Source organism: Silurus aristotelis (assembly GCF_946808225.1).
Source record: "Silurus aristotelis genome assembly, chromosome: 9".
NCBI lineage: Eukaryota > Metazoa > Chordata > Actinopteri > Siluriformes > Siluridae > Silurus > Silurus aristotelis.
The window spans coordinates 18,734,452-18,746,408 of NC_139582.1; the positions used below are offsets into that span (position 1 = coordinate 18,734,452).

General features: G+C 38.7%; 2 protein-coding genes across 3 annotated transcripts; both read left to right on the forward strand.

Moving 5' to 3' along the window:
• Positions 1-939: 939 nt before the first annotated feature.
• LOC310731594 (ankyrin repeat and EF-hand domain-containing protein 1-like) lies at positions 940-5,307 on the forward strand (the record flags this gene model as incomplete). The annotated part of the gene is made up of 10 exons (XM_083551251.1): positions 940-1,066; positions 1,801-2,225; positions 2,325-2,524; positions 2,606-2,752; positions 2,897-3,020; positions 3,154-3,838; positions 3,966-4,210; positions 4,397-4,491; positions 4,784-4,891; positions 5,113-5,307. Coding segments are annotated over exons 1-10 (2,226 nt in total). The 5' UTR covers positions 940-1,064.
• Positions 5,308-7,283: 1,976 nt separating this feature from the next.
• On the forward strand, positions 7,284-11,673 carry styx (serine/threonine/tyrosine interacting protein). Of its 2 annotated transcripts, XM_083550334.1 has the most exons (11): positions 7,285-7,549; positions 7,917-7,949; positions 8,048-8,101; positions 8,517-8,614; positions 9,643-9,703; positions 9,797-9,833; positions 9,957-9,996; positions 10,235-10,285; positions 10,398-10,470; positions 10,733-10,817; positions 11,122-11,673. In XM_083550334.1, exons 1-11 carry the CDS (start codon positions 7,490-7,492, stop codon positions 11,193-11,195), a joined length of 666 nt encoding a protein of 221 aa, XP_083406460.1. In that variant the 5' UTR covers positions 7,285-7,489; the 3' UTR covers positions 11,196-11,673. The 2 variants fall into 2 exon arrangements, with proteins under 2 accessions (XP_083406461.1, XP_083406460.1); XM_083550335.1 differs by lacking the exon at positions 8,048-8,101 and having other exon boundaries at positions 7,284-7,549.
• Positions 11,674-11,957: the final 284 nt, after the last annotated feature.

An 11,957-nucleotide genomic window follows, 5' to 3' on the forward strand; every position in this document is an offset into this window, starting at 1 on the left:
TTATTTCAATTGTAGCAAATAAATCTTAAAATCGTATGACATTTAAATATTCAGGAAAAGTGTACTGTTATTTTCAAATAAAAAAATAAATAAAAATATATATATATATTGCCAAACGTATTGGGTCACCTGGTCATAAGTATGGTATGTGATGTTTGAGCATTGCATTCCACATTTAGTCCAAATTTGCTCTTATGAGTCCACTCTTCTGGGAAAGAAGTTCCACTAGATTTTGTATCTTACTTAACTGAGTACATCTCTCACATTTCAGCAGCCATTGTAGTAGATCTTCTCAAGAGACAATACTAAAGAAATTAAACTTGAATATATATTTTAGAGTAGTCAGCGTGCAATTATCAAGTTTCATTATCAAGTAGCCCAGGGTAGAATAACAGGGTATAATAACAACTAATCGTTTTTATATAATAATAGAGAAAAATAATTATTGTATTCAGATGAAAATCTCATATGTAAATAAATATATTTGTGAAACGAGGAGTGAAAAGTGCACACGCACAAAATTGTTTTGAAATATTTCGTCTCCATTTTTTAAATGAATGTTTTTTTCTTTTGACTTTTTAATTAGAAAATAAAATTATTTATATTATTAGCATGTAGTTTTGCACCACGTTTTGGAGACAAGGTGAGGGAGGTGTGATTGAGATAGTTTGGACATGTGCAGAGGGGGAACATGGGGTATATCAGTAGGAGAATACTGAGGATGGAGCCACCAGGCAGGAGGAAAAGAGGAAGACCAAGGAGGAGGTTTATGGATGTGGTGAAGGAAAACATGCAGGTAGTCGGTTTGAAAGAGGCAGATGTAGAGGACACTGGGGTGTGGAGACGGATAATCCGCTGTAGCGACCCCTACAGGAAGCAGCCGAAAGATACATCTTATATACTATTATACCTTGATAAACAAACAAACACTGCTACCACGATGACGTCACAAAGAGGCCTTAAAAAAAGAAACGCGCTGGAGAAGAAAACAGAACGCTGCAGACTTCCTGACTGTTGAATTCGCTGGTTGTATTCTTTAGCATCAGCAGCAGATAGAAGTAGACATGTATGTAGTAGTATTTTTATTAGCAACATATCTTAATAAAATAAAAATAAATAAATGAAGTAAATGAGATGTGCCTCACATCATCCCGTCCATCAGATTGAGCGTGTAGCTTGAAGTGCGCATGCGCACACTCTCGCCAGAGCAATGTTTATTTCCTTTTTTCAAACGAGATTCCTCTTTTTTTATTATAATATAAATACATTTCTATCATTAGATAAATTCGATTAGTTGTTTTAATACCCTGGGCTACCTGTTACACGCATATTGACAACGTTTTATCTTCCTAAATGTAAAGCTTCTTATGAATAAATTGGAAACTAACAAACTCTATGTTTAAGTAATTACAATATACACAGAAAATTACTTATGAAATATTTGTTGCCCTACAGCACTGCATTTATAACTGCACATATAACTATAACCTACACAGAGTTATCATAATATAGATAGATGTAACTAGCATCCCATAATACACCTTTTTTTTTTTTTTTTTTAAATCAAATAAAGTCGATTGTCAATTATATTTTTGTCAAATTCAAAACTTAAAGCAACAATAACAACATGATAAAACTATTCCTCAAAATCATCCGTAATAAAAACTAAGAGCAAAACTAAATCTAAACAAGTTTTTGATATGAACATTGTACGGTACGCTGACACTTTTGACCCGCTGTATGATTTTCATCTCCATCCCATTGTCAGGAGTTAATTTTCCGTTCTGTATCTTCATGCAGGAACATGTCTCATGAAGCAATTCCTGGTATAGGCAAGCCAATGCGGTTGCTACGTTCTCCAAAGATGTTGATGCGGAGAAACGTCATGGCACATGGTAAACTGGAGACCAAGCAGGTGTACAAACTGCTGCAGGAGGTACTCCAGCAGAATAAAGAGATGGTGGTGCAGTTGTTGAGGTCCGGCGTTCCGGGTCTGATCAACCTCACCGAGCGGAAAGATGGGATCGGTGCCTTGCACTTGGCTGCGTTGAACAACTATCTGGAGATGGCTCATCTCCTCCTGTCCCTATATGCTCACCCTGACATCCAGAACAAATATGGACAGACTGCAATTATGATGGCTGCAAAACTGGGTCATGTCGACATGGTGGCGCTTTTGGCTAATAATCAAGCCAACATGACCTTGGTAGACAAAGAGGGCAAAGGTGAGCTTGGGTTTTTTTTGAGTTTATGTTTTGTAATAATAATGTGTTATTTGTTTATAGCTCTGACGTTATTAAGTCCCTATTTTTTGTGTCATACAGGAATACTGTTCTACTGCATCAGCCCTACAAAAACACACAAGCAGATCTGGGAAATTGTTCTAAACAACAACATAAATGTCAACAACGTCGCGTACAGTGGGAGATCTGCATTCATGTTCGCCTGTGAACATGGGAAAGACTGTGAAAAGCTCTGTCTCCAGCTCTTAGAGAGAGGAGCTGACCCCAACGTCGCTGATCCGGTTTGTCTCAACCTCGCCCTTTTAACCAAAAGGATTGTGCCCAGGTTTTATTATAATACTAATAATATGTGTGTTTTCCAGTTGTCGGGGCGTACCCCTTTGATGGAGGCAGTCAGATTGGGATCTCTCACAGTCGTGAGAGAGATTCTGCAGAGAGGAGGAAACCCGAATGTGGTAGACAAGCAAAAACTTTCTGCCGCCCACATTGCAGCAGAAGGATTTATTGAGGTAACAGAGGGTTTCTGTAAATGAGGGGAAATATTTCATACACAGCATTCCTATTCTTACTACTATTACTATTAATTATACTATTATATACTATTATTACTCAGGTGCTGTAGGTGTATACCAATGTTTATATTATTGTCTCAGGCCCTGATACTGTTGTCAGCGTACTCGGCTGATTTCAACCTGGTGTCGTCGCTGGGGAACACACCATTACATGAAGCCGCAGCCGAAGGCTGCGTTCAATGCTGCAGGTTTTTGATTCAGAGAGGTGCGTTAGTTACAGTTCAAATGACAGTGACAAAGTGACAAATCCACAGCATAGCCTTTTCTGGAACGAGCTCCAAATTAAAGCTCTCAGTTTCGCATCGCCCTCCTTATTATTGTATGTATTTTATTATCAGGGTGCAAGTTGATGACGAGGAACCACCAGTACCTTCTACCGAGTCAGGTGGCTGAGCTCAACAACCACAAAGCTGCTGTGAAAGAACTTAAAGAATCAGAGAAAGATCTGCAATCAGGACTGCTCTCAGCGTTCTTCGATCAGGCCCGCTTACACGATTGGGCATTTGAGCATGAACCAGTGCTCAGACAGGCCTTCCAATCTGCAGAGAAGTCAGACTCTTGTATTTCAGAGGAGACTTTTTTGTCCGTCTTGAAGGCTTATTACGCCCCTATAGACGACGATGGCCTTCAAACTGTCGCTGACAAGCTTATCAGGAGATCCGCAGGCGACATCGACATAGATGACTTCTTCCTCAATGTCGGCTACCTGCCAAATAAATACCATCTCTCATCCTTTCACCATTCGTTGACCAGAGGCGCAAGAGTGATGGACAAGATTGTCAACCAGTCCATTAATGATACATGTATTATAAGACGTGGGCATACTCTATCCTCCATCTTTAAGCCCAAACCTGTTTACATCAGCATCAATGACTGTGTAAAAAGGAATGACTTTGGGTCTCTTTACATAGCATTAAGACAAAATATTCCTGTTGACATTAGAGATCATTTTTACAAAACACCCTTAATGAACGCCTGCATCTCCGGGAACCGCAAGATGGTTCGCTACCTCATCGCACACGGGTAAGGATAACTACAGAATGATGATGGAATCATATCAGTACTCTTACTACACTACATTAGTACTTTGTATGCAGTCATTTTTTCAAAGGTCACAAAGTAAAAATTTGTCTATAATCGATGTTTTCAGGGCAAACGTGAATACATGCGATGACCTGAAGTGGACTAGCCTACATCACGCCTGCTTTTGCGGACACACCGAAATAGTTCAACTCCTTCTTGAGCACGGTGCTATTGTAGACGCCATTACTATACACAAAGTGACACCGCTAATGAGGGCCATCCAAAGCAGCAAGCTCAGCTGTGTGGATCTTCTCATCAAGTCTGGGGCAAACATCCTGGCCACAAACAAGCGCGGTACTTACTCAATTATCAGTATGGCTCATTTAATGCACATGGACCCCCAAAAGTCATTTCTTAGTGAATGGGGCTTTTCCTGATGTCTAATGCAGAACTAATTTTCTGGTGGAGCATTTAATCCATTTAAGAGTTGCGGCAAAGATCTGACTTGTATTATTGACTTGCCTTTTTGTGTGTGTGTGTGTGTGTGTGTGTGTGCAGGTCAAGACTGCATGCTCCTCGCCCAGATGTATGGAAGTCCACAAATCCGAGCTCTGGTTAGACATGCATTGTATCAGGTACCAGAGGTGAAAACAGTAAGACTGATGGAATTCACATTACACATGTTACACTATACTACACTTTACTACACCATGCCATCACATAGTATGTTGAATATTGGTTAATTGAGCAAGAAATTTTAATAAGAAGTTATTTTAGCAGGTACTTTTTCATCAGAGTGTGTGAGAGCGTACTATTTCAGCTAGTCTAGAAAGCCGGACATGGCCTAGTATTTCACATAGTAGTATATAGTAAAGTAAATAGTTTAGTAAATAACCTCTAAGTGTTTTTTTTTTCTTTTCATATGTGTGTATTTGTGTTTTGCAGAAAAATGTGACTAATAGAATGCCAAAACAGTGTCAGCAAGCTGTGAAAGTAAATGTAAGTTTTAACCCTGGGGCTAAAAACTACTTTAGTACCAGCGCCTTTCAAAGAGTGAGTAATTACTTCCTTATTTATTTCCACACACTGATGCACCACTCTTCCACTATATAATGTAAATAAATTCTATAGACCTTACACAGTAAAGTGTTTAGTATAAGAGTGTAAGCGGTGAGATGTGTGAAGGCATAGATATATAAGAGATAGTCACACATATACAAATAGAATATATATAAATACAGCAATTTCTAATGTTTAAAATGTGTGTGTTGTAGGACTCGGTGAAGAGATTTCGGTCAAGCTCTGACTTCAAGCAGCAGATGGCAGGGAGAAGGATTTATTTTACAGATAGCATGATGAACATGAGAAGAACGGGACAGAGTCATCAACGCTCCAGGGAAAGTCTGAGCCTGTCAGGCATTAACGCAAGCTTTCCTGCCTCTCGAATGTCTGGAGTCTATCATCACTAACTAACTGTCTTCTCTAATTGTCTCTATTGCCGTGTTTTCAATTTTATGGATTGGTGTTTTTTTTTTTTTTCTGTTTGGAAATCTGTTTTGAAATCTTTTTGTCTTTGCCTCAACACGAACATATATGCAGTGTGTGTACACACACTAACTGCTAGAGGGATGATAGTGATAAGTGGTTGATAATGAACTAAAAAACAGCAGCTTTACACACAGGCTATGATGCAGTAAGTATTGTCACATACAAGCATGGCCGCCCACAGACTACACCGCCCACCAAGTGCAGTGCTATTTGTACTGTCTCCAAAATATTGGTTGAGCATGACCGGCTTTAGTTTTACACACATTACACACATGAACAGAGACTCTAAACTCGTTCAAAGGTTTCACTCTTTATTGTTCCTGTACACCTAAGGTACCAAACACTGTTCTTTATTTTGCCCTTTTTTATATTGACTTGTCCCAGTCATGTTCTTCTATTTGTATATCGCCTGACCTTTGCTGATCTTTGACCATGACTCTGCCTTGATTCATTAAAGATTTAAAGTTTACAGACACCCGCTTGCATTTATAAACCTATACATACTAAAATAAATCTTTTTATCTTATTATTATCCCTGTGAATCTTTCTTTGTATTATAAAATGATTTAACAATAGTAATGATTTAAAATTTGAATTTGCTATTGTGCAAAAACCTTCAAATGAGCCTTGGATTATTTCACATGATTTTGACACATCATTGATTACTTGCACTTATCACTATCACTTTTGCATCACTCTTGATTAGCACATGCATTTTATTTTGCAACTCATTTCTCACATTTATTGTAGTATTTCACAGTCTTTCAATTCTTGCTCAGGTGTTTTTTATTGTTATGTATAGTCTAGTGCTTTGTAAATTATGTTTGCATACGGTTGTGAATACTAATGCAAACCACTGTAGTGAAGTTGGGAACACTGAGATCAGGTATTGGTTGTTGAGAACAATTGTGATCAGTGATTGGTCTTTCAGAACAATGGTGATCAGTAAATGGCCATTGACAACAATGGTGCTCAGTGATTGGCTGTTGAGAACCATAGTGATCAGTAATTGGTTGCTGAGAACAATGGTGATGAGCGGTTGGTCTTTGTAAACAATAGTGATCAGTGTTTGGTGGTTTTTAAACAATAGTGATTAATCATTAGTTGTTGAGAACAATAGTGATCAGGGGCTAGTTGTTGATAAAAAAAATTGTGATCAGGGATTGATCATTGAGAATAATGGCAGTTAGTGTTTTGTTGTTGGAAACAATAGTGATTAGTGATTTCTTGTTCAATGATGACTGGTGATTAGACTTGGAGAACAGTTGTGACCAAGGATAGGTCGTTAAGATAAATGTAATTGATCAATCAACAGTAGTGATCTGTGATTGGCTTGTGACAATTGTGACCAGGGATTTGTCTTTGCTAGAAATAGTAATCAGTGACTGGTAGTTGAGAACAATTTTGATTGGTGATTACTCTTGGAGATCAATTGTGATTGGTTGTTCAGAACAATTGTGACCAGGGATTTGTCTTTGTTAGAAATAGTAATCAGTGACTGGTCGTTGAGAACAATGGTAATTGGTAAATAGTCATGGAGAACAATTGTGATTGGTTGTTCAGAACAATTGCGACCAGGTAATGGTCGTTGGGAGAAATAGTAATCAGTGACTGGTCGTTGAGAACAATTTTGATTGGTTATTAGTCTTAGAGAACAATTGTGGTTGGTTGTTCAAAACAATTGTGACCAGGTAATGGTCGTTGAGAGAAATAGTATCAATTAGAGGTCGTTGAGAACAATGGTGATTAGTCGCTAGGTGAAATGATCAGTCGTTGAGAACTGTGGTGATCCGTGGGCAAAGTCTCCAACACTAAACCCAACTACTGAACTGAACGAAAGCCGGATGAAAATGCTGAGTCGCGCGTGCGTCCCTCCCTCGACTGTCAAAAAGAAATCCTGCGCGCTCTGGACGCTCGCTCCCGAAATCGCGTGTCACGTGACCCAGCCCTGACCGGGCGGAGCAAACATGGCGGACACGCGTGCGGAGCTCCGGGACGAACCTCAGTGTGATTGCTAACGCTAGTTTCGCGTCAGGCGTGTTTCTTAAAACTCGGCTTGTTGACGAAGTCTGGCTCTCAGACGCCATTCACAAAGCCGCAAGTATGGACGAGGGGAATAAGATACAGTTTCCGTCCCTTCCTGTCTGCAAGGAGGACCAATTGGTATGCTAGCTATGCGAGCTAATGGTAGTTTATGAAAAGACTACACTTTTTATATAGACGCATTTTTTAAAAATGTATATCCCAAGTGAATGGGGTCTTCACAATATATGTATATATTTTTTAATAAATTGTTTGAGTTAATTTCTGAGGGTTTTTCTAAGGGTTTGTCCTGGTAAGCACCCAATGCCAATTGGATACTTAGGGCACTACATAGGATGTCTGAAGTCGTTACATCATGATGTAAGAAGTGTCCGGATGTAGGGTGTACTGCCTGGATTAGGACTGTACCAGTGTATTATAATAGCAGATGAAATTGGCAATTTTTTACATTTCTATAGTGTTTTTTTTTTTTTTTTCTTTCTTACAGGACTGGTCATATGAAATGCGTAGAGAGATGCAGGTATCTTATTTTCTACACTGTGACGTCTTATAACCTCCACATGTAGGTGGTGTCCCTAAAGCAACTCAACTCACTGCAATGTATTTCTTATTTTAAAGGAGATCCTCCCTGGACTCTTCCTAGGGCCCTACTCTGCAGCAATGAAGAGCAAGGTAATCCCTGTCTTAAAGCAAAACTCCACCAGGGTGATGAAGATGATGGGAAAGTGGTGGACTAGGCACAACCTCTGTGCTGTTTTGTGCTCGAATGCATTAAAGGTGTTGATTATTTTCCAAGAAAAGCAGCTGGAATAGTAGCACCAGCTCTAATTCAAATAATGGCTTTCACAGATAAAACATGCTCGGATTTGCTGCAGTGGTACGGTCTGGCTCTTTTCAAACATGTAATAGCATTATAGGTAAAAGTTGAATTTGCATGTTTAAAAAAGATATCATGACTCAGTTTGTTTTATTTCAGACTGTAAATGCCTTGATTTGTTTATTGCATAATTGATAATGGATTGTCATGGAAGAGCATGCCTTTCTTTCACCACAAAGTGATTTATTTATTTTTTGTTTGTCTTTTTAGCTCTCAATATTGGAAAAGCAGGGAATAACTCATATAGTGTGTGTGCGCCAAGATATCGAGGCCAACTTCATCAAACCCAACTTCCCCCTCAAATTTAAGTATGTAAATTGTTTTGCATTAATGCTACTGCTATTACATGTGTGAGAGATAGATAGATAGATAGATAGATAGATAGATAGATAGATAGATAGATAGATAGATAGATAGATAGATAGATGTGTATATATAACAAAAATGGCTGAGTTAAGTACATACAAGTTTCAGGCCCAATAAATAATGTGTGGCCTCTGAACCTGTCATGATTAGTGAAGGAGGCATGGCCTCTGAACCTGTCATGATTAGTGAAGGAGGCATGGCCTCTGAACCTGTCATGATTAGTGAAGGAGGCATGGCCTCTGAACCTGTCATGATTAGTGAGGGAGGCGTGGCCTCTGTACCTGTCATGATTAGTGGAGGAGGCGTGGCCTATGTGACTATAATAACTAATGAAAAAGGTATGGCCTTTGTGGCTGTCATGATTAATGAAGGAGGTCTGGCCTGTTTGTGTCTTTGTGTCCTTGTACCCGTTATTATTAATGAACGAGATGTGGTCACTATGCCTGTCTATTAATAAAGGCGGTGTGGTTCTTGTACCTGTCTCGGTTAATGAAAAAGGTGTGGTCACTATGCCTGTCTATTAATAAAGGCGGTGTGGTTCTTGTACCTGTCTCGGTTAATGAAAAAGGTGTGGTCACTGTGGCTAAAAAGATTATTAAATGGGGTGTGGTTTCTCATTCCCAGTGAAGGTGTAAAGTAGGATGAGTGACTACTTGGCCTTTTTGCCCCTAAATGAATAAGGCATTTCCTCTGTCCTCATCACTCGTACTTAAAGGAGTCATGGCCATGAAGAAGAACGTGTCTCTAACTCACTAGTTGTGTCCACTGTGGCTGTTGTGTTGTAAAGGAAGTGTGTCCACTGTATCGTCTCTGTAGGTCAGAACTCAACTCTAGAAGACACTACATTTTCTTTATGTATGATTCTCTGTACAAAGTCTTCAGTGCATATTAAAGAGAAAATTCTCTCAGCCTAGTGTTTGACTCTCATTACAGTAATCAAGCTTCACTTATTTTATGTCTTTTTTTGCAGATACCTTGTTTTAGATATTGCAGACAACCCTGTGGAGAACATCATCAAATATTTCCAAATGGTTTGTTATAATCCTTACATATAATATTACTTCTCTATATTGTAATGGATGTCTTCATATCCTTAACAATCTCCTTTTTTTATTTGCTTTTAGACGAAGGAATTTATTGATGGCTGTTTAGAGACTGGAGGTAACTCACGATCGATTGCGATACTGATTTATTTCTGTATAGAATCTACAGGATTGTTTATGATGTAGTTTTTAATCTGTCTCAGTGATGACATGTTTAAAAAGCTAAAATTTATTTCTACAGGAAAAGTTCTCGTTCATGGGAATGCTGGGATTTCAAGAAGGTATGAAGCATTTCATTTGCTTATATATCAGCATGTATTGTAGATGGACAATATTGTTGCACAGCACAAATATTATACAAACTTAAAATGTCAAAATGGTTGGATTTATATTAAATATTTATTTGAACCAGTTGTCGATTAGAGCCAGGGATAATTTTTTCTTTTGCGACAGCCTTATTATAGAAAAAGTTATACAGCACGTTTCCTTCTGCTGATCTTGTTTTATTCTTTCCTCCAGCGCTGCCTTAGTTATTGCTTACCTTATGGAAACATTCGGTGTGAAGTACAGGTAATTATCAAAATGTCTCAATTTATAAAAAAAACCCTTTTTATACATTATTATTTGTAAGTTTTGTTTTGCACTTCAGTATTTTGTGCATTTATTTTTATTTCCTCCACAGGGAAGCTTTCAGTCACGTCCAAGAGCGGAGATTCTGCATCAACCCTAACATAGGATTCGTGCATCAGCTGCAGGTATGAGGATGATTTTGGAGTAGCATACCAGCAACCATCGGCAAGTGGGTGGTTGGGTAGATAGATGGGTATGGATGAACATAGATAGATAGTTAGTTTGATGGATTGATAGATTGACAGACAGACATGGATAGGTAGCTAGATGGATGTTTTACAGACAGATGTAGATTTATCTATCTATCTATCTCTATCTATCTCTATCTATCTATGTGTGTTCTTGGATAAAGTTCTGTTCTTTTCTCTTGTTTCTTGTATTTTGTAGGAATATGAAGCGATCTATCTTGCCAGACTAACCATCAAGATGATGTCACCCATTCAGCTAGGTCGAACATTCTCCATTCAAGCAGGTCAGTTTGTTTTCTACGAGGGCTGAAGAAGTGACATTTCCATTTCTAGGAGTGAGATGGCTATTAAAATCGTATCGTAACCACCAACAGGTCCAGTATTAGCAGGGAGCTCTCTGTAGTTCTGTCAGTAGTAGTAGCTATTTGTTAAATGTTTCATTTAATGTCTACTTTATCTGGGTGTAATTTGAAGCAGCAGATTTCAATCATAATAAATTTGTGTTAAAATTAAGTGTTCTTTTTATCCATTGTCAGTCTCCAAAAAACAAAACCCCTGCTAACAATCTTCCCCTTTTTCCCCCCATAGGGAGCCGAAAACGAACACTAGAAGACGACGACGATTTTGGGAATACGCAAGTTCATGCGGCGCAAAACGGATAGACGTACTTTAGTGCTTAGCTGCATTGGATATGTTTTGTTGTTTTACATTTTTATGGGATTAAAAATTGTACATATTGTGACTTTTTTTGGTAAAAAAAAAAAAAAAAAAAAAAAAAAACCAGGCAAACATCAATTAAAAAAAATGTAATTGGGGGGTGGGGGTGAAGAGTACTCCTCGAAGCAGGGGAACATTTGATATTTGTTGGGGGGGGTTTGAGCCGTATGCACTGATGTTTTTTGCAGTTTTATAATATTTAACACATTTTGCATTTGCAGTGGGACAGTATTGCAATAATGCCCTTTTGATACTTGAAGTCGTCTTTATTTTTTTCGCTACATGATTGCATTAGGGGCGTTAATGGACAAAACGAGGACGACGCTCGAACGAGCGCGGGAAAGCGTTCGGGCAGAGAGAAAACTTCAATGCTTGCGAGAATTAACAACCTACTCAATAAAATGATGGCTGAATCGTTAATAATCGCTTGGTTTTTCATGTCAGATTTCAGAATTTGCATAGTTTTGGGAGCTTTTTGCGAATGAAGTGTCTTTGTGCGACCTTATAAAACATACACCGATCAGGCATGATGATATGACCACCTGATTAATATTGTGTGGGTCCTGCTTCTGCTGCCAAAACAGTCCTGACCCATCCGCCATTAACTTCTTTAGCAGTTTGAGCTACAGGAGCTCATCTGTTGGATGGGACCACACGCCCCAGCCTTCGCTCCCCACGTGCATCAACGAGCCTCGGCCGTTCATGAC